Source organism: Dermacentor albipictus, chromosome 4 (assembly GCF_038994185.2).
Source record: "Dermacentor albipictus isolate Rhodes 1998 colony chromosome 4, USDA_Dalb.pri_finalv2, whole genome shotgun sequence".
Taxonomy (NCBI): domain Eukaryota; kingdom Metazoa; phylum Arthropoda; class Arachnida; order Ixodida; family Ixodidae; genus Dermacentor; species Dermacentor albipictus.
The window spans coordinates 142,342,889-142,365,721 of NC_091824.1; the positions used below are offsets into that span (position 1 = coordinate 142,342,889).

General features: G+C 44.2%; 2 protein-coding genes across 2 annotated transcripts; both read left to right on the plus strand.

Moving 5' to 3' along the window:
• Positions 1-1,663: 1,663 nt before the first annotated feature.
• On the plus strand, positions 1,664-9,372 carry LOC135915450 (brain-specific serine protease 4-like). Its single transcript, XM_065448528.1, has 6 exons — positions 1,664-1,822; positions 2,913-3,099; positions 4,509-4,599; positions 6,228-6,396; positions 7,699-7,844; positions 8,514-9,372. The coding sequence occupies exons 1-6, from the start codon at positions 1,747-1,749 to the stop codon at positions 8,748-8,750; spliced, it is 906 nt and encodes a 301-aa protein (XP_065304600.1). The 5' UTR covers positions 1,664-1,746; the 3' UTR covers positions 8,751-9,372.
• Positions 9,373-11,115: 1,743 nt separating this feature from the next.
• Positions 11,116-15,392, plus strand: LOC135915449 (uncharacterized). The gene is made up of 5 exons (XM_065448527.1): positions 11,116-11,273; positions 12,890-12,926; positions 13,499-13,608; positions 14,650-14,775; positions 15,177-15,392. The coding sequence occupies exons 1-5, from the start codon at positions 11,255-11,257 to the stop codon at positions 15,257-15,259; spliced, it is 375 nt and encodes a 124-aa protein (XP_065304599.1). The 5' UTR covers positions 11,116-11,254; the 3' UTR covers positions 15,260-15,392.
• The last annotated feature ends 7,441 nt before the right edge of the window (positions 15,393-22,833 follow it).

Genomic DNA, 22,833 nt, shown 5'->3' on the forward strand with positions numbered 1-22,833 from the left:
GTAGGAAGATGCCATGACTCGTGTAGCGATGCACGGTCAATTCACTGTTGGTGTTTAGTTGTCGATTGTAAAGATACATTAGCATTTATGTACACAGCAGCTTTACACAATGCAATGACGGAAGATTTGTGAAATCAGTTGCAATCACTTTATTGCGAATTCAAACAGTACGCTTATAACCAATAATGCCACGTGAATGGCTTAGACATCTCCCGTGTTACTCATCTGTGAGCATTCAAACAGTATAATGATAATGAGTTTGCGAACTAGTACAACAACGCTCGGCTTGGTGGTTCGTGGGACGTTATAACTTTTGGTGCGAGGAAGAAAAAAGGAACGTAAGTAAATAAAGGTTCCTAGATAAATACGGGTTGTGGTAACGAGGAGGAAAAGGATGAAGAGAAGGAAGGGAAGGTAGGGAGGTCAACCAGACGCCCGTCCGGTTTCCTACCTTACACTGGGGAAGGGGTTTAAGGGGTGAAAAGAAAGAAAGGAGAGGGAGGAAAGAGGGTACCCTTAGTATGAACACGAGCGGTTGTCCATCACTTCACGTCTACAATCGGTCCCTGAGGCCAGCAGTCCATTTCATGGATGCTAGCAGTGCCCATGTCGATTTGTCGTAGCAAGAAAATTTATAGAGCTTATCAAAGTGTAATGTTGTGCTAGTTGGTACATAGCTTAAGAAGGAAGTGTGGGGCTAGGCTAAGGATACCTTAAGAAATAAGAAGACACACATTGCGCCACTTATTTTCCCCCGGTAATTTTACCCTGCGCCACACATCCGTCTTATTTTATAGAGCTCCTTATGTGCGAATGGCACAGAAACCCAGTAAAGTGTTAATGCAGTACCTCAAGTCGACAGGTCTCAGCGACCGTTGGGAGACTCGGTCCGAAGCTTAAACTGTGTGCGAAACTGTGCTCTCACTCTCTTCAGGCCCATACCCCATTCATCCAGCCCAGGTGTAGCAAACCGGACGAGCGTCTTGTTAACCTCCCTGCCATTCCACGCTTCTATTTCTCTCTCTATCTCTCTTAGGTGCGCCAAGTAACCATTAGAGTCTACATTTTGCTGGAAAAACTAAGCACCCGAAATAGAGGGCTTTTCCTTTCCGACGAAATGCCGAGCCCGTTGAAGATTGTTTTCACGGGCGAAGGCGTTTTTTTTTTTCTCTTGCTGCATTCGTGAGCATTTCGAGCTCTCAAGACGCCGCCGTATTCACGTCACGTTGCTCATAGTGGCTGCACAATCCAAAAAACGTAATGCGTTGCTGTAGGTTTATCTCAGTTTCTTTAGGAGGGGCCCATTTCTCCAGAAACTCAAGGCATATCCTAGCACTTGAGAGCTGTCTCATCCCACACTACCATATCTCTTTTTATTGCCACATGTATTACCTTTGTCAGCATCAAGACCGGCCATTCGCAGCACGTGTTCAGCTTCCGTATGCAAAAAAGGCGGCCCAGCTGCACCAGACTCACGACAAGCTTTGTAAGCTTTTGCTCGAAAAAGCAGCAACTCATCTTCTTCGCCACCGTCAGCTTATTCTTGAGCCTTCTCATTCATTTTAATATCCTGTTGTAGGCTTTTATGAAAGCCGACCTTGGCACCGACGGTTTCTTTTTTCTGTGGCAACGTTCGTGAGCAAGAAAAAAGTGCATGTGCAGAAATGACGGAAATGGAATGGTGGCGCCGTAGAAAACGAATGTTCGTTCCCTAACTGGGGAGCGACATGTCCGGTGGCGGTGGCAATGAGTCGAATAACGCTGGCTGCTTTCGGCCTTTGGTATCTATATCTCAGCAATGCTTACCAACAAGCCAAAACTAGTAAGTGTTAATAATCATATTATATTTATTTCTTATGATTTTTCCGCAGCGTGTATACTTCTAGAGAGCTTCTTAAAGACAAAATTTCTCAGTTACGTGTATTACTAATCTATACGAGACGTGCTTAATAATTTAGTTCCTAAGCGCGAACATTGTGCCGTCAAACTGTGCGTCAAATTTATTTTTTTACATGCACAGGTTTCGAATCGAACGAGTTCTAAGGTTCACAATAACAGGTTTGATTTCTTACATTCATGGTTTTGAATAGAAGTGTTCTTGTGAGGCTATAATCACGTGCACTGGAAACGTAAGCCACACAGGAGCTGTAAACAACACAGCAAGCGTAGTAGCACCGATGTGCAAAGTTGACGCACACGAATTATCACCGCACTTCTACAGCCATGACCAAGCGTCAACATCCACAGCGATGTCACCGGCAGGCGCATACTGTTAAACTGCGTTTCAGCAAAACACTAATTTTCAGCTTCTCTTTTCACTTATAGTAGATAGAATTTTTTTATAAGGCACATAACTATGCACAATGAAGGTCATAGCCATATTGTGAGTGGTGACCTTTTTTGAGTGGTGAAAGTGCTGCAAAGTATTCCCAATTTCAAGGCGCAGCGCCACGGGACAAGGCATAGTCTGGGAGCCTGTGCCCTCTCCAGTGCGCTCCGCATGTTTCAGTTACCCAGCTACATTAAAATATGCTTTCAGTCGTTAACAGTCTCGAGAGCAGCCACTTACCAGAAAAATTAGTGTTATGTACTAAAAAAACATTCGTTCGAGGAACCAATGCATTTGACTTCCTAGCTGCAGGCCTCAGTGTTTTTGGAAATTTTCTCATTGCACTAGAACAAGGTGCGTTCGTGTCCGTGAGGAAATGAGTCACGCAGCTTCGTCACTCCGGTCGCAGCGTCAGTGTGCAAGTCTCTATAAAATCCTATGGCAAGTCCACAATAAAGTTACATTTCGCTGATAACACTCAAATACGTCAAAGCCAACTCAAACGTATAGGCAGCTGCAGCATATGCGTTCCACTAAGTTTGATTTGTGAAACACTCCTGCATCTTTGTTTCTCTTTGTCGAGAATGTGGCACGTTCAATCCTCCGGTCACAAGCCGCATCATTGGAGGAACACCGGTGGACGCCGGCTTATTCCCATGGAACGTGGCCCTGAGGCGAATCCTGCCTGGAAGGCGTATCGGCAACCACTTGTGCGGAGGCACATTGCTGAGCAACGAGTGGGTAATGACTGCGGCGCACTGCGTAGATAGGTGATTAAGCCTTTATTTCGATACCTTGCCAACCTAGCTCTGACGGCGTTATGGCATCGATACTTGCTGAGAACACTGCCACGGTGGGTACCACCGTGGCAGCTCGATAGCTATGGCGTTGCGATATAACAAGGTCGCGGGTTCGATTTCTGCCGCGGCGGTTGCATGACAAAGGAAGCGGGATGCTAAGGCGCTCGTGCACTGTGCGCTGGGTGCACGTTAAAGGGCACCAGGTGGCTGCAAAATTAATCGGAGTAGTCCACTAAGGCGTACCTCGTAATCGAATCGTGGTTTTGGGACTTAAAACTCTTGAATGTTTTCTATTCAATTTTAGCACGCAGCGCGATTGGGACGAAGATAGGAGACAACAAATTCAAAGGTCTATACCGCTCATCCACAAGGCAGCGCAATTCCTGGGTATTTCTGTTCTCTTGTCTTTGTGCCGATCGAGGTGGATCTTCCCCGAGTGTCAACCGAGTACACCAAGTCAAGCTTTTATTCCTACCGGTGATCCCTTAAATGGACTCCGCAACACAGCTGTTAATCCTTGCTGGCATGTATATCCTTTGTGATCTTTTTTTATTCAATACGTGTGCATCGGGGTGCGTACAAACTCACCATCGAACATGAGGCTAGCTGCTCCTTATACATCGCAACGGTTCAAAACGCGTGCCATCATTAAACTACCCCCCCCCCCCCCTCCCCGGCCAAGAGAAACCGTGACGCTAAGTCCACTGCAATTCGGCAATTGCTGCCTGCTTTACAATAGAAGCACCGTTTATCAGGTGGTGTTGCTTGCACATGTCTGTTTATGAAGTGAAATGTATGCCACGAAAAAAGAAGAAGCAATCTACTGTTTGCTCGTAGCCATCGGCCATGTCACATGACCGAAGCTAAGCCGCCTTATTAATGGTTTGTAATCTGGAGGGAGACCAATTGGGAGCTGCGAGTGCTCGTGACCTTCATTCTGCCCCAGAATACGCCAAAGTATTCGTCTCGCGCAAGAGGGTTACAGCCAATGTTCCCGCAGCACATAATCCTTTTTAATCATACGATAACATGCACTGCATATAAAACAATCAGTTGCCTTAAGTCTCTCCTTCTATATTAGCATCATGACCATAACTAATATATGGAGTCCATAAACTACCTGTTTACTATATTTGACGTTCTTTTTCATCGCGATTTCCAATGTGTCCTATTTCGCGGATTCAACAATATTTTATCAAATTCTAGAAAATTTAGATATATGTGCCTCTTCCCAATTTTTTATAGAAATGTGAAACTAGTTATATCTGCAACTCCGATATTGTATTCGCTCTAGAAGCCTGCATATACACTCGCGTCATCACTGTCGTATTTTCAGTCGTATGTCCAAATTTTCATACAATTTTTTATAATCCCTTCAGTGACATCGTACCAAGTGAAATCGCCATCGTTCTTTATGGGAACCACACCAACTACATGAGGCCTGACACTGATGTTCTCTCTCTGGATGCGGTAAGATCGGCGTTGCCAAACCTACGATAGTTCCGGGAAACACGACACTCGGAGACAACGTTCGCATTTCGCACTTATGGCTCACACAGCCATTCTGGCAATGTTGCAAAAGCATCCTTGAACTGATAATTTTTAGTGACCCTTTCAGCAAAAGCACCATCGTCAAAGTATCTTGGCGGCTGAACACAGTGACGGAACACTCAGCAAGATGTTCTATTGCTCTCAGATAGGTCGGTGACTTGCCCCGTTTTAAGAAACGTGGAATCCGCTATGTCATCCCAAGGCGAAAATGTTTGGAAATATATGTTATCTATATAAAGCGAACCAAACCGATATATTAAACTAGAAAACTTTTAAAAAAAGCAGCTTGCAGTATCGGCGATAACAGAAAGTGAAAGTTTGTACTTGGGGCTGCTGAGCACGAGGTCACGGGATCGAATCCCGGCCACGGCGGCCGCATTTCGATGGGGGCCAAATGCGAAAACACCCGTGTACTTAGATTTAGGTGCACGTTAAAGAACCCCAGGTGGTCGAAATTCCCGGTGTCTTCCACTACGGCATGCCTCATAATCAGAAAGTGGTTTTGGCACGTAAAACCCCATATTTTAATTTTTTTAAAGTTTGTACTTGCGTCGACGTTCTTAGCCGCTGCTTTAGCACCGTCTTCCGAGTAGGCGAAGCCCACCTGTTGCTAGATGAAGCTTACGCCAACTCTATTCTAGCGAAAGGCAGCCAAAAAGGAGTCCTTTTCAGTGTCCTCTCGATGACCTCACAGTACTCTGAAGTTAGTTTTTACCCTGTTGTGAATATTCATTGGTTTCCCCGTCTTCCTCATTTTCATGCCTAACGTTGACGAACAATAGCCAAAGATTGCATCTGCTGTCTTCAGAGCATGCTGAGTGTAGCGGCCTCAGTAAAGATTTACCCACGGTGTGATATCACTGATGGCCACATATAAAGAAAGACAGATTCGAAGCTATGGACATGTAAAAAATGTTGTCTAATAGAAGCGTTGGTGCTAATTCGCACTTTACAAAAATTATGCACAAAGATAGACTACTAAACAGCAATGAGAGCGAGAGATGAGCATTTGAAAACGATAAAACACTATAAAAACAATATTTTCGGGTTGCGTGATATACGTGAAGGAACTGCACAATTTCTGTTAAAATATATGATCGGTGGAAAAAAGGAGTGAAACGGCAGCTACGCTACAGTTGATTGCATCAGCCTTATAGCAGCAGTCACTTATATCTTAAGACCATCATCTGAAATCCATGACTTGTCTTGGTCTTTTGCACTTGCCTCGGATGCGCATCATCTGCTTTGGACATTCTTTGGGACACCACGCGTTATAGTAACGCGCATATGCAGAAAATGATTTATAAAAGGTCATTTATAAGGAAGTAAATTTTAAGTCTTTTTTTTTTCAAAACTGCATGAAAGAGGCCTGCATGCTTTTAATTTCGTTCCTTCATTTCACTGTGTGGCAACCCATGCGAAAAAATAAAATATTGTGCGCAAGTATCATACGTCACGAGAATTAGTACACTGCCTACACTTGTGTCGACGTACATATACGCTTTAAACGAGGCGCATTTTTCTCACGCAACAAATTTTTGTTCCAGATTTACTTCCACTACTATAATGGAGTGTCACTCGATGTCGCACTTCTGCACATCGAGCAGACGATGCACGGCGTGGAAATACTGTCTCGCGTTACTCCACTCTGCTTGCCTTCTGAAGAAGCAAACTTCATCGGCGCCTACTGCGTGATTACGGGATCGGGAATACAAAGTGAGACGAGTGCACTTGCCTACGCTCGCTTGATGTCTCTCCTGTAATTCGATCGTGTTAGATAACTCTTCCCATTCTAAAGTTATTCTTCAAAAAGTGGGACGAAGTCTCGTGATGCTATCGCTGTTAGCACACACCTTTCGCAAGTGAGAATTTTATGTATAATGATGCCAAGTCGTGACGCCGAGCCGCCACTCAGGTGCTACTATTATTAGCCCCACAATTAGCACCACTAGGTGTTAATTAGGCCGTGTTGCTAAGCGTCACCAAAGCTAAGAGATTTCGTGAAGAGTAAGTGATAAAACAGGACCTGTTGGTTATTTTAGAGTGAAAGTCAGCTAGATGGGTGAAACGCAGTGTTTGTTCACGAGGTATTATCATTCGAAGGAACTGACGGAGGTTTTTATATATAGAAAAGCTAAGAGCTGGGAGGAAGAAAAGAGGAACGAAAGAGGGGTACAGCATGATGATGATGCAGATGGAAAGATAAAAAAAAACTAAAAGCACTCTGAGAATTATCGCTGATGGTTTCCATATAAGATGCTAGTCTACCTCTCTCTCTCTCTCTCTTGCGTGTAGATATATAGGAGCGGTCGTAATCAGGGCTGTTCTCATGGCCGACGATGTGCGCCTATAACGATGTGTGACAAGGGTTTCATGTGCACCCAACCCGTGTCACAGCCATTGAGCTTAGGTGGCATGCAAGAACTCATTTTAGTGTCAAACTTGTGCAGACGCCAATGTAGACCGTATGGTAGCGCCCAGTGTTCGGATGTGAAGCTCTGTATCACACCAGCAGGCAGGCAGTTAGTATCAGCCTTTGAAGAAAGCAATGCGTACGGCGGTGCAATCGACCAAGGCAGCTCTTGTCTGAGTGTCCCCAAGTTCATTGCCTTACCGACCGCTGTGCCGAAATAGCAACTGGAATTTATTTCCACGGGAACCTCTTTGTTGTGTAATGTCCATATGTCCTGCGACATCTAGGGAAGATTGTATTAAGGGCCTCGTCTTAAACTTTATGCGACAATTCGCAATGGAATTTTGAAAGTCGCAAAGCATTCAAAGGAAGTGACCGTATAATAAATAATGGGGTGAACTCCTACGTATATGCAGAAGGTCGATGTACATCCACGAAAATGAACGCTCCGAGTTTGCAGCCGAATTTGGTCAGTACAGCTTTGACGTATTCGATTAGTTAATGTGTCATACACGTTGAACAGCTCGAACACTTCCTCAAAGGAGGAAACTAATGGGAAACTGCTATAACAAGATGGTGCCGCATTCAATGTGCTGTACTTGCAGGTGATGGCACCCAGCCAAGGGCGCTTATGCATGTCCGTATGCCTGTGCTTCCACACCAATACTGTGCCCGTTTCGTCGGTGAAATGGCTGTTGCAGTGGGCATCATGTGCGCTGGCCAACTGGGAAAGCAACGAGGAGCCTGTTTTGTGAGTCGTAATGTCCTGCATAACGCGCAGTTCCTTGCAAAATCTTGGCATTTGTTACTCGAGGACCGTATTGCTTATCCTGCCACTCGAACCTTTGCATACAGTTTTTAACAAAAAGTATAAATGCCATTGCCGGCGTAAGATGACTTGTCGGAGAACAACGTGCGGGGGTTTCTGCCGACGAAGGAGTATCTCTGCGAAAGGTTTGCACGTAATAGCAAGATTTGCTGTACAATTGTTCTTAGACCGTGCTGCTTGTGTGTTGCACTCCAATGATGCGTAGAATGAGTACATTCATCTCTGGATCTTCGGAGCTTCAGGAAAGAAAATAAAATCTACAGCATATCAATCACAAATAGTGAACTCTTGAGTGTCAAGGTTTATGCATTTCAGACGGCGAATGCGACGACTTCGCCCCGATAGCTTCCATTTTGATGAATCGATCTGTTAACCACAACCTTCCTCGTGCATGACGTTGAACACAGCTCCGACGATGGTTGTCAGCGGCGCTGTTGTTCTTACGCGTAAGTCTCCTCTCTTGCCGTATGCCCTGTGCTGCGCTGGGAAGCTGAACCTTATCAATCTATCGACATATTTCAAGAATTAAAATAGCATTGCCGGATATTTTTGTGGATGACAGCAACACATGATATTTCCTTTCGTGCACAGGGTGACTCTGGTGGGCCACTGCAGTGTACTTTTGACCATCACGTGTGGTTCCTGGCTGGCGTAATATCGCGGGGTGACTGCACCAGGACGGATCAGGTGCCTCTTGCGCTGACCAGGGCCGCTGCCTTGGCGCAGTGGATTCTTTACGTGACTGGGGGCTACCATAAGACTTCATGGGACGCTGCACCGAATGTGTTGGATCAAGACAAGGCTCTGCAAATGAACTTGAAGCTTTAAAGAACTAAGCAACTGACCAGGACAGTGTTTAATTTATTTCACGGGTATGTTTTGCATTCATAGTGTCTAGACTAATATGCGAAATTTAAATGAAAAGCTTTTTTTATAATGAAACCAGTAGAAAACTAAAAGAATTATCACAAGTGGCAGAACTTCGGCATTACGTATGCTTACGTACCATGTTACAGCACATCGTTGCAGATGCCACTATTCAACTCAAATCAGTTGTGTCTCTGTCCAAAAAGATTTTGCCATTTTTCTATCATGATTAGTAACAGGCTAAATATGGTTTCCGCCGGGACAAAAGCTTAAGCTAATGCCCGGCACTGCAAGATCTTGGCGACTGCGCGACTTCCATTATTGGTTTAGCTCGGCCCAAATGTCCTATACGATGGGGTAAACATTGGAGGCCTCAGGGTGAATCAATCTTGTCTTGGGAAACTCACTTTTTTAGGCGACTTTTCTTTGTTACCTTTCTTTTCAGTAAACCACTTAGAAATGGTACTTCGTGGCCTGACGAAATCGTCGTCGCATTGAGCGACCTTTTTATCAGTGTTCCAAGCATGCGACTGTTAAATTTCTTTGTCTGAATACCTGTTGATTCATATAGTTTTTGGACCTACCTGCTTGTGACATCGTGAATTCATTGCAAAGGTGACACACTCCGAGAAATAATCACTGAGTAATCCTGACTTCAAGGATGCATGTACACAAACATGTTCCACACAGAACAATTCGCAGTGTATCGTTAACACGCGTTTATTAGACTCATGAAATAATTATGCTTGTCATTAAAGGTCACGTGACTGCTACACTTGGTAGCAGGATTATTTGAAATGTGCGCCGTGTCTCACTGCCATGCTTTTAAGCCGACGCTCGGTATGCGACAACAGAAACAATATTCAATATTAAAAGCGAAGGAGCTCAAAAAAGCAAATTGCTAACACAGACACAAACGCGCGCGCGCGAGCGATAATAGCGACACATACCACGACTCCACGGGCGATAAAGCTTTTTATTTAAAGCATTTCTATGCATACATATACGTGTAGCAAATGGCCTGCCTAGACAACCTCCTTCAGGAATTATACACACTTTATACCAATGGTTTATTAATATGAGTACCTGCTAATATGAGACCTAATAATCTAATATGCAATACAGTGTTCTTTTGCTCCACCGAAATCACGTATTTCATACCCTACAACGGAGGCCGCATACAGGGGCGAAGTGCAGAATCTCGCATGTAGTTAGATTAAGGTGAACGTTAAAGAACCCCAGGTTCTCAAAAAAAATTTACTCGCGATCCCGGCACTGCGAAAGTGGATGTTCAGCGTAGCTGCTGAAAACCACCAGTCCAACTACTGAGGGGTGAGGGGGGTATGCAATGTTTTATGGCTTTGTAGTAATGATGATAACGTAATTTTAGAGTAATGGTACTGTAGTAACGGGAGTAATGGTAATTTTGACAGCACGCCGCCGGCAATGGCGGTGCTATGACAACAATGAAATCTGTTGACAGGCTGGTTATATTATATACTAAAGACTAGAGACGTCCCTCCTCACGTCGCAAGCTGCCGTCGCCGTGGCAGCTTGCACAATCGTAATCTTTCATGGGAAATATGTGCTGCGGGGAGAGCTACGTGCTTCGCATTGTTATCAGGAGCGCCTTATCATTAAAACGTATGCTGTTCTGTGTGTTCTATGCGCGATTCCAAAGAATGTATGCACTGTACGCTTATCTTTGCCAAACGCTTGTAGTGTCTGCCTTAAGGGGGTATGAGCCATTACTCTGCACTGCACTGTCGCCGGGATCGGTCCACCATTGTTTTCTGTCGACGTTAGGTTAAAAAGAAATCCCGGGATCCTAGCTATAGACAGCTTTGGTGTAAAATATTCCGGAGCCATTCACTGAGACATCCCTCATAGCCAGTATGTTGCTTTGGTACGTTGAAACGAATCAATCAACTTTAGAAACAATACAGGCTAGCAGAGCTGTATGCCTTTTTATTATATTATCTTTATTATTTTTTATCAATGTGTACGCAGCGGCAAGTTCTACGATTGAAAAAAAAAGAAAAGAAAAGGCACAGGCAAGTCCGATGATGGGCACCTAGTCGATCTATATGATTCTTTTTTTTTTATGCGTGAGGTGCATCGAAGAACAAGTGTTGCTGTAACCTTTGCTTTGAATCGTATTTTCTGCCTATGAGACGGGGATCTTTAGAAAGTGCAAGTAGGTAGGTGCTATCACGCTCAATATGAGCTGCAGCGCGAAAACGCGTGGCAAAACGGTCGCACGTTGTATATAGCTCATACTGAGCGCAATACTACAGAAATATTTAACCCTGGTCCATTAAGGCACGCAAACGTGAAGGAAGAGGAAGAAGAATGAGGCTGGTTCTAACCAGACGAAGTTTGATCAGGCTGTTCAGGTCTCTGTATACGTTTGTAAGGTTGTGACGACATTCTGACTGAACCTTCGTGCACAACACTCACACGCGATGGCTTCGGAAGAGTCACGTAAGTACAGATGCCTTTCATTTATTATAAAAAAAGCATTTTTTTGCATTGGTTATTACATATCCTGGTTCAACAAGCGAGATGTCCCAAGGAAAGCTTGGGCTACAAATCAGCTGTTATTGAGGAGTCAGTCTCAGGCTGCGCTGCAGGATCACATGCAATAAAGCCGTGCGACTTTTGTGTGAGCGTAAATTTCCAAGTAAATGGAAGATTAAGAATAAAAGTTGAAACAGGAAGTGTCAAATGTCTATGGTAGATTTTGGACTAACTGGCCTCACGATGACTCAAGAAGACAGACAACTGCGGCAGAAAAAGGGTCAGCCGCACAGCAGTGCTTCTGCGTGACGTGTTTCATTTCGCCGCCTATTTTGAACTAGTGTTGACGATAGTGCGAGCGGAGTTAGCATAAAACACGACAGGATTGGCGCGAGTGATAATAGCCGTATCTCCTCAAAAATGGGTCAGACAGCCATTACGGAAAAACCAAGCGATGCAAGTTGGCGCGTGACCTTGAAAGGATTTTCAGCATCCACCGCTTTGACAGTGAGTGCCGCTGATTAAAGGGGCACTAAATGGAGGTGTCAAGTCGAGCTAGATCGGCAGAATATTCGTCTAGAATCCTATCATCGTTTTCTGCATGTCCGTACATCATTTTGTTTTGCCTAAGATATTGTCGTTGAATGTCCCGCTGCTGCTTCTCTATTTGAACCGCCCCCACCAAAGCGGAGGACTTGACATAATTTACACGTGACCGTCCTCTACGCCGTTGCCGTTTGTACACCTCATTTAGCTCTATATACAAAGCGTACTGCTTTTGTGGGTGTAGGTATTCAGCTTGCGTGGGTCACCCTGAGGCTCTGCTTGGGTTCACGTTACTATGTTACGGTCACTTGAGCCTCCACTGCCGCAGTTGGCAGGGTGGGACGTCAATTGCCACATGTTACCGCCTCGGCCGCTGTAAATTGAGAAGCGCGATGCCGTTCGCAGTGGTAGGTCGCGGGCGCTCTCTGTGAATCAGATGTGCTGACGTCACACATAAGAGGTACCACAGTCGACAACTGATGGCGCTGCTCTGATTTCCAAGTTTCGTCATTTTCTCGTTTACAAAAGCTCTGTATTTACGACGAATGAAGAATTCGTAATGACAGAAGCATAACCTTCCAATTTAGCTCGACTTAATACTCACCTTTAGTGCCCCTTTAGCACACCAGGGGCTACAAATCTAGTAGACACACAAATACCCAAGAAAGTGCATGGGAACAAAGCCACCACGGTAGATCAACGATGAAGCATTACGCGCGTAATGCGGAAGGTGTGGGTTCGGCTCTCAGTTGCGCCAAGTCGACTTTTCCTCAAATTTAATTTCTTTTTTATTATTATTTCCATAGTTCAATTAAAATAAACAGGTAATTTTTCCTGGGCCTTCTGTGGCTTCATTGCCTGTTGGCTTTATGTAGTTGTAGCAAACAAAATGTCCAGTAATGTTTGGTCAGAAACGGAATATTTACGGCAGCGCATCAGCGTAAAAGAAAAAAAGAAAAAGCTCAGACACTATTGAGAGTAGTTGTAAACCTTAAAGGGAAAGCAGTTTTTCACAGAAGTTATTCGTGTCCCAGGACAGCCGGGAGCAGAAGAAGAGCCAGCGGAAAACGAGTAAGGCAAAACTAACTTTCTATGTTCTACAACTAAGACTATAGTAAGGTATTCTACAATGGGGGGGGGGGGGGGGCTTTCTATGACCAATATCTTCGGCGACTGCTAGAAAGTTCGGTAAGAAGTTGCATTACTGGGGGCTGCATGCCAGAGTTTTCGGTTCAATGCGAAACAAACTGACAATAGTTGTTTGTGACGTGTACTGTATGTCAGACAAAAAGAATCAAGGGCCTGCACTTGGTAGAGGCGCTACACCACAGGACGCTCCTTACTGTGGTGTACTCTTGCAGTGTAACAAATGCGACAGGAGACATTGGATTAGTTTGCAAGCCACGATTTGGTGTAACGAGTGTATTCGAATGTTTAGCCGGAATTTTCACCAAGTAGTTTGCACGCTGTGTGTTCGGTCCTATGGATTTTTTTATACTCTAAAGGGATAGCCGGTCGCAATGACCTCTTTACTTTCGTATTTCTTAAGGTACTGCATCTGTCGCTTCTAGTTTTTCGTATTGCGGTAATCAATTACCATCGATCGACTCGCCCTCATGGAGTTGTTTGTTTTGTGTATGCAGAGTCGCGAAGCAGTCGTCGCCACAAGCGAAAGCACTCTTCACTGCAACTATTGGAGCATCGCTCGTTCTATTTCTCTGCCTTGGAGGGATAGTGTTCTACCTGAATATGGGTACTGAATACAAATCATTCTGTCTGTGCAGCCGTGCGGCCATAACCCCTGTTGCAACTACTTCGCGAGAGTGCGGAGAAATAATGACGCCATGTCGCAGCAGTCGCTGCGTGCCCAAGGCACTGTGTTGTTCCAGATGATCAAAAATATATAGTGGGGTTTTTCGAATATCGACATTTCTAAATTGAACCGAATACGATTATACTAGAAAAACGACCATCAACTATCCAATAGAATACGGTAAATTTTCCAATTCGTAATCATAACGGAATATAATAGAAAATAAAATGGAATACACAGCGAAAAAATAAGCTTGTCCTTGCATGGTTTTCAAGAAATTTAAGTGGACGCGAATGAACCGCCGCAGTGGTCGCACCACATTGGCGCCACTTACCCCCTTCCTCCCTCACCACTGTTACTTTGCCCTGGTAGATTCGCGTAAAGAAGCATGCAACGTTAAAATAGTCTCACAAGTACGGTTGTATTCCATTGCGTCGAAAGCAGCTAGATAGAAGTTTGCGCCTGGAAGAGACAAGTTTGATTTGCGCCTTAGAAGCAGCGTAGTCAAAGACGCCCCCGCAAGTTGCGTGCAGCACTGCAACCTTGACGAAGCGCTGTGGCGTAAATTGTACGCAGAAACCTTGACCTTCAGCTTTTGCTTCACTGAATGTTTGCGTACTGAACATGAGTGATTAGGTTATTAAGAAATCAATTGATCATGCAAAGAGTTATGTCACGACAACAACTCAGGCCAGGACATGTTCAGAGGCTGAGGCATCCAGGACGGAAAGTGCATAGATCGTCACCGCGCTTTTATGACGAGCAGACAAAAAGCTCAAAATGGTCTGCCCCTTTCCACAAAGTACACGACAAGCACAATAATCGACCCTGTTGTCGCTGAATAGAGTACGTGTTCGTGGTTACCGTTTCTAGTTCGCTCTTCGTTGCGTACTGCTTACTGAAAAGTGGTCGCGGTTGCTTTGGTTTTTGCTGGTGATCTCGCGTGTTTTGAGCCAAGTAAATCTTTTATTCCTGTGGCAGATGACAATGGTGGTTTGGCACCCGGCCCTTCTACGAGGCTTACTGGGTTGCCCCCGAAGCGAGATACACAAAGCGTGCCTACCGTTCCCCAGATCTCCCAGCCTAGCACTCCCTCTTCAGAGACAGGTCAGTTTACGCGCATGCAGCGTTGTCCATGATGATGCGCACGTTCTTTTCCTATAGCAGCATTCTCATAAATTCGAAGAAAAAAAAAAAGAACAAGAAGCTGCATCATAACAAATAATTGAAAGAAAGCTTCAATAAGCTATATGCATTCCGATTCTAGCAACTATAACGCAGTGCATAAGTAACTATGTTATACGTTCGATAACGCGTCTTTCTTCGTTGAAACAGTACGCGCTAGTGAAACCACAATGTTTATAGATTCGGAATGATTGCACGAAACATTCTGACAGTGCAAAATCCGAACTTTTAAGTGGTTAATTGCCCTGTTATTTATTTGTGCTTACGCTTAATGTTATATTATACATAACCTACTCGCCTTTGAAATTAAAGGTTATTTTCAGGTACTCCGCCAACCCCACCAACCGGAGGCAATCAGTCGAGTCTGCACGAAGTTCTGCAAGCCGAAGACAACGACGAGGAGTGAATCGCAGGACACTTGTTCGCGTAGCTTATGAGCAAATTTACTATAATTTTTTGCGCATTGCTATTTTCAATATTTAACAGTTTTATATAGATCTAGTTTGTCAATATATGTAAACTGTTATTAACTGTCACGATGCCATTTTGCCAGATAGCCATGCTAGAGTGACAATGTCACGGAAATGAGGAGGCACATCGAAAATGTTGTCCAAGTAACTTCTTTGGAGGTTATATTTATAAGGTTAAATATCATTGTAATAATATCAACGTATTGTTCGCTATTTTGACGCGCTTACTGCACGTCCCTTTGCACCAAATGTGCTTCTTTTTCTCTTAATAGGAAACGAGGATGGAGATGCATAGACTATCGACCCCTCGTGGAAGATTTTGACATGTTATCTTAGCTGCTTATGCAGTACACGCAAACAAAGCCTGTGATGGTATCACAAAGGTAAACTGCTAAGAGTATTCGTTTTTCACTCGACAGGTTCTTGATTATATCACACACACAAGACTTATATCTCTAAGACAAGTTATGAACGCTACAATTCAACCGAAATGTTCGAAGAAGATTATAGAGCGCACAAATACAGAAAACAGCGTTTTCAACACCGATGAACGCTTATTCGTTGGTAAAGGTGCGAGGGAAACCAATTATATTATTGAGCCGACTGATTCAAAAGATGTTGTATGTTTGACAATGATGAACAGTAATTCATTCTTGTTTTATTAAATGCCCTGCTCATGTGGTCGAACGTGTAAGCCATCTCACTAGGGCGTTCTTGGACACGAGAAGCTGAGGAAATGCCTAACCAAGGTTAACGCAATGTTATGCACCACTTTGTACTTCGAAATCCATAATGTGTGCAAACATACTCCAATTTAGAGCACGAAAAGCCGCGCTGAAGTACTATCGTATGTTTTCAAGGTTCAGGAACTCACGCCCATAATTGACAATTCCGGCTCAAGCGCATTCCGAAAAACAACCATGACTGAAAACTTAGTACAGATCTTATTTGTCATAAAGAACACGATCAAAACTTACGCTCTCGCATATATCATCAGCAGCAGCGTATTTTACGCCTCCTGCAGGACTAAAGACTGCCTAAAATATTTTCAATTCCTCGTGCCCTGCGTCAGATGACCACAGCGTATGCATGTAAGTTTCATAACATCAACACACCAGCTAGTTATCTGCGGTCCTCGATTGCGTTTACCATCTCAGGCACACATCCTGTAACTCACAGACCACCAGTTGTCTGTTCAGCGCAACGCATGGACGGCCCGAATCTATTTTCCCATCTTATTTACGGTCGCTCACGATGCCGAGCCAAAATACTCTTCAGTTAGGAATTCCCAAACTTATCGCGCATCATTTCAGTAATTCTCAGGCTATGTTTTGAGCAACAGCAGAGAAAGAAAAAGTGGTGCGACATGTAGCAAATTTATCAAGTACTGTGATGGTTATACATTTCTTTAATTCCGCCGCGAAAGTAAAAAAAAAACGCAACATTAAGAAAAACTTCAGCGCCGATGATAGCACTGGCTGTACGGCCGAAAAGTATAGCAGGAGGATGCATATTACTACGACATGTACATTGTTTTTACAGCTGTCGTTGTCAGAGTAAGAAGGTGAAACTGTGTTATCCATACCATATCACATGGGGATGACGGATAAAATTTGAGAGCGTCGGTGAAGTCTCGTATTACAATTACAGATTGTGTCACACTGGTAAGATTGTTAATGTGTACGGTCGTTTATAGCCGTCCAATATTTTGCGTTGAAGTGACTATGTATGCAAACAAGTGCCAGATTCTGGATTGCACATGAAAAGAAAAACAGCCCTGATACAAATATGTCCTTTCTACATGTACAACAAAAAATGATTTGTTTTCTTAGAACACTTCGAAAAGTTCATTCTATTTTGCGCTTTATACCTCTAAAGAGACAACAGTACCATTTCATGAAGCCAGAGGTGTCAGTAACTTAGTGTTCCTGGCTAGAAAATTTGGCCAGCAATGAAAGCTTTTCTCGTCACTTCTCTGTGAGCTCGTTAAATTTTAGGAGTATTATCTCACGTTACAACACGAACTTCGAGACATACGCGGCATACTTCTGAACAGTACTTATTCGATTGCCTTAGGACCTGTAGCATTTTGTCAGATGCCTGTTTAGTGCAGTTTGGCAAGCCTAGGACACAAACAGACATAACTTTAAACTAAACAACGATTGCGATGAGACGAGCCTTAAGTAAAACGTGCTGTGCGTTAAATGCACACAGTACGACAGCTAAAAAGAAAACAAAAGAGGTACAGCCCCAGCAGACAGAATTCCAAAACGACACGAGAAATGAACGTACACCAGTGGTCAAAAATTACTTGTTTCTTCCATCAAGGGGTCAGTGTACCGTCAGTGGTATGAGTAAGCGTTCGCCGCGAGCAGGATTTTGAGGACCAGGAGTAGAGGCAGCGAAGCTGCCGTGCTGCTTCCACTGGCTCCACAGACAAACATGTCCCGCAGTCTCTCCTGGCTACCACTGCTTAGGAGAGGCTGGATGCCCAACTGCCGGCAGGTGACGTTGTAGTGGTCCACCATACGCACAGGTCCGCTCTGGAAGCCCTGTTGAAGTCCTGCACGGAAAATGTGTGTGCGTGTCTAACGAGCGTGTCAAATCTTCGTGTGCAGGAGTGTGCACGTCCACCGTATATACAAAATAAAAATATTTTCGAATGACAAACCCGTGCTAGTGGCAAAACGATGGTGCACCTGCATTCGAACTTTTTGGGGTTATAGCCATGACCTCCTCCGACTGTCCTGTTTGGCTCCGGCATTTGCTTCTCACTCTCTTGAAGCCGAAGCTGAAAAGAAAACGGCAGTTCGAAGCAACTTGTGTCGAACAGAAAGCATTATTGTCACCTTTGCCATGGTTAACTTTCAAAAGTATGTATAAACGTTCGGTGGTTGCCAAGTGCTTCAGCTACCCTAAACGTACATAAAGGGACACCATCACCAGGTGAGGTTTATCAAGAAAATTTTAATGCGCGGTTTGAGCCAGAAACTTCTGCTACTTGTCGAAGTGAAAGCCAATGGAAAACTTACCAGGAGAACAAAGAAGCATACAAAACGCTGTTTAATGGACGAAGGAAAGCTTACCTTCATAGTCAGCTAACCCGGATCTGCTGTGAGCACAACGGGTTGCGTCAAGTACGACTCCTTAAGATGGTGAGATGGTACGACTTACTCATGCCACTGACAGTACACTGACCCTCTGGTGGAAGCAACAATTAATTTTTGCCACTGGTATACGGTCATTTGCAGCGTCGTTTTGGAATTCTTGCTGGGCCTGCACTTCCTTTCTTTACTTTAGCTGTCGTACTGCGCGAATTTAATGCACAACACGTTTTTCTTAAGGCTCGTCGCAGCGCAATCGTTGTTTATTTTAAAGATACGTATGTTTATGTCCTAGGCTTGCCAAACTGCACTAAGCAGGCATCTGACAAAATGCTATAGGTCCTAAGGCAATCCAATAAGTACTGTTCGGAAGTATGCCGCGTATGTCTCGAAGTTCGTGTTGTAACGTGAGAGAATTCTCCTAAAATTTAACGAGCTCACAGAGAAGTGACGAGAAAAGTTTTTATTGCTGGGCAAATTTTCTAGCTAGGAAAACTATGTTACTGGTACTTAAAGAAATGGTACTGTTGTCCCTTTAGAGGTATAAAGTGAAAAATAGAATGAACTGTTCGAAGTGTTCTAAGAAAACAAATCATTGTAGTTGTACATATGGAAAGGACATATTTGTAGCAGGTCTGTGTTTCTTTTCATGCGCTATCCAAAATCTCACACTTGTTTGCATACGTAGTCACTTCAATTAAAAATTTTGGACGGCTATAAACGACCATGCACATTAAAAATTTTACCAGTGTGACACAATTTGCAATTGTAATACAACACTTCACCAACGCTGTCAAATTTTATCCGTTATCACCGTGTGAGATGGCATGGATAACACCGTTTCACTTCCTTACTCTGACAACGACAGCTGTAAAAACAATGTAAGTGTCGTAGTAATATGTATTCTTCTGCTATACTTCTCGGTCGTACAGCCAATGCTATCATCGGCGTTGAACTTTTTTCTTAATGTTACGTTTGTTTACTTTCGCGGTGGAACTAAAGAAATGTATAACCATCACCAGTACTTAATGAATTTGCTACATGTGGCACCACTTTTTCTTTCCCTGGTGCTGCTCAAAACATAGCCCGAGGCTTACTGAAATGATGCGCGATAAGTTTGTGAATTCCTAAACTGGAGAGTATTTTGGCTCGGCATTGTGAGCGAGCGTGATTAAGTGGGGAAAATAGATTTGGGCTGGGCATGCATTGCGCTGAGCAGACAACTGCTGGTCGGTGAGTTACGTGATTAGTGCCTAAGGTGGTAAACGCAATCGAGGACCGCAGATAACTAGGCGGTGTGTTGGCGTTATGAAATTTACGTGCATACACTGTGGTCATCTGACGCAGGGCACGAGTAATTGAATATCTTTTAGACAGTCTTTCGTGCTGCAGAGGGCGTAAAATGCGCTACTGCTGCTGATATATACAAGAGCGTAAGTCTTGATCGTGTTCTTTATGACAAATAAAACCTGCACTACGTTTTCAGTATGCTTGTTTTTCTGAATGCGCTTGAGCCGGAATTGTCGATTATGAGTGCGGGTTCCTGAACCTTGACAACATACGATAGTACTTCGGCGTGGCTTTTCGTGCTCTAAATTGGAGTATGTTTGCACACATTATGGATTTCGAAGCACAAAGTGGTACATAACATTGCATTAAGCTTGGTTAGGCATTTCCACAGCTTGTCGTGTCCACGAATGCCCTATTGAGATGGATTACACGTTCGACCACGTGAGCAGGGCATTTAATAAAACAAGAAGCAGTTACTGTTCATCATTGTCAAACACACGACATCTTTTGAATCAGTCGCCTCAATAACATAGTTGTTTTCCCTCGAACCTTTAGCAAAGAATAAGCGTTCATCAGCGTTGAAAATGCTGTGTTTTTATTTGTCGGCTCTATAATGTTTTTCTTCGAACAGTTCGATTCAATTGTAGCGTTCATAACTTGCCTTAGAGATAAAGGTCGCGTACGTGTGATAATGAAAAGCCTATCAAGTGAAAAACGAAGCGATTCTTAGTTGAAATCAGGGGTACCACCTGCCAATACTACGATTTAATTATGGGGCACACCGTAGTGGCAACTCCGGATTAATTTTGACCATCAGGGGTTCTTAAACGTGCCCCCAATGCATGGGAAACGGGCGTCAAATGTAAAGAGCTACATAGAGCCCCAAAGAGTGATTGCTGACAAGCAGCTCAGTCACATACGCTCCAAGAAAGATAGCTGACTCTCAAGGTCAACAACAACGTGCAACATACGAGGTTTCCTCAGCAGCTCCAACTGCGCAGTGCGCAAAATTTCCTGAAGGGTCGCTTCCCTTCGGCCATATTCGAGCAGCGTACCGCCTCGCCTACTCCAACGGAGCCTTCTGCTGCATGGTGCTAGACAGACAAGCGGCAAGTATTTAGGCCCGGACTTAGTTTCTGCATCTTTTGGGAGCCATAAACAGGAACACTATAGGAACGCCTCATCATCGGCCCATTGGTGCCAAGCGTGAAGCATGGCGAAAGTAAAGCGGTAATTATTGAGCCGCTGCTCTTGGAGCTGTTATCCCGACTAGGAAGCGTCTGCAGCTGCGTTTCTCTCTCAACCCCTTCCTTCCCCTCCCCTCCTTTTTTCTCTTCTTGGTTTCTGCTAATCTCTATTTGTGCCGCTCTTTCTCATGCGCTCCTGTCGCTCACCTCCTCAAGGTCAGGGTCTTGTTTGTAGCTCTGTGCCCCTATACTTCAATGACAGGGGCTCTCTATTTTTTTTATTTTTCGCACCGTTAACGTGATGAGAACTCGACCTTGCATTCTTCAGCTACTTTTTTTTGTTCTTCGCTTTCGTATTGTGTGAGCGTAAAGCCCCAGCGAACGGTGGGCCGCACTGCGTATGTGTTCGCTAGCCTTGCTTACAGTGGCGCCGCCTCGGCCCGATCTGCTATCGTGCCGGCCTCCACGCAGCATCGTCTCGGGCAGGAGCGGTCGAACGCAGGGGTCGCATTCCCGCCACGAGCCGTCGTACTGAGACACGGTCTGCCATGGTTTCCTTTCTCAATTAGCGAAGCTTTGTTCGCTGCTAAATGAACGTAATTATTATTCAAAAGCAGCTATTTATACGTGAACTTAGTTGCCTTTTAGGTGCTCAATGCATTGTGGGCCTGAACACTGCAACAGTGAAGGTAGTTATTTTTCTTTTTTTCGTATTCGTGCATGATCGCTCGGACGATATTGATAGTCGGTGTATTCATTACACATAAATATCGTTAATCCTTTTATCTATGAAATGCTATGAATTGCGTGTTCTTGTAGAAGGAGGCACAGACAGAAATTTAGACGATGCAATCAAGCCAGTGAGGTCACTGCTGACTTCCTAATGAATACAAGTCTAAATATTGTTGATCTTACGCGAAGAAAAGTTGTTAAGTGCACACCACCTGCTTCAACCAAACAGAAAAGAAAGCTAAAATTTCTAAAGCCAGTGCATAGAGATGATAACGTCTATTTGTCGACAACGCATTACTGGAAGCTGCGGGCTTCAGTAAGTGCATAGTAAAGCATTGATCAGCTAAATAAGTCGTATCTGATAATTAATGCTTTAATTAAAAAGTTAGGGTACTTGCGGCGATTATGAAATTGCATCCGGCTACCATTCGAAGAAGGTCCGCCGAGTATGAATTCTGAGTCTTGAAGATTGTGCAGATTATTACAATCGACACACGCGAAGACGAAGGATACGCATATATGGAACGAGCGCAGCCATACAACCTTATTTCACGTATCGTATTTGTCAGTCTTACTTATTGTTCGTGTGTGTCCATCGTAATATAGCGCAGTTTTCAGGAAGGTGTATCAACTAGCCTCGTTCTTCGGTCTTCCAAGTGTGGAGTCTAGGCCCAGTCTTCAAATATTCGTCTTAATAACTGTATCGCCAAGTACACTGCTGTTCCTAGCTTCGTTCCTTATTGTGCGGCGTGGAGAAATCAGGGGAGGCGGGATTTGCAACAACAGTGCATTTTGTAGCACTTCTTGAGCGCAATACTTAGATACAATAGAAGTCCTTGCACCCATGCAGCGCACCTATACAACCAGCCGCGCCGGTACATGTAGATCAGAGCAAATAACTGAGCAAATAACCTTTCAATGTGGGTGATTCTGAGTCCACGAGGGTCAGTGACTGAGATACAGCGGCCGGGGTGGCCGTAGGCGCCAGCCCGGGCCACTGCATATTGAAAAAGTTAGTCAGAATCCGCGATTCTGAATCAGGCTGTGATTTCATGATTCTGTGAGCCCGAGCCACTCTTTGATTCTACGAGTTTGAGCAAGTTCATACGGTTGTTTTCTGGAAATGAACAGACAATTGAAAGTTAGCGTTCGTGCTGTTGTCTTGCTCTTGTCCGCATCTTCCAGCGCTATGACCCC

Coding starts and splice junctions, on each gene's coding strand:
- LOC135915450 (XM_065448528.1), top strand. CDS start 1,747: ATGAGTCGAATAACGCTGGCTGCTTTCGGCCTTTGGTATCTATATCTC. Junction 3,100..4,508: donor GCGGCGCACTGCGTAGATAG/GTGATTAAGCCT, acceptor TAATCCCTTCAG/TGACATCGTACCAAGTGAAA. Junction 7,845..8,513: donor AGCAACGAGGAGCCTGTTTT/GTGAGTCGTAAT, acceptor TTTCGTGCACAG/GGTGACTCTGGTGGGCCACT.
- LOC135915449 (XM_065448527.1), top strand. Junction 12,927..13,498: donor GAAGAGCCAGCGGAAAACGA/GTAAGGCAAAAC, acceptor TTGTGTATGCAG/AGTCGCGAAGCAGTCGTCGC. Junction 13,609..14,649: donor AGTGTTCTACCTGAATATGG/GTACTGAATACA, acceptor TTCCTGTGGCAG/ATGACAATGGTGGTTTGGCA.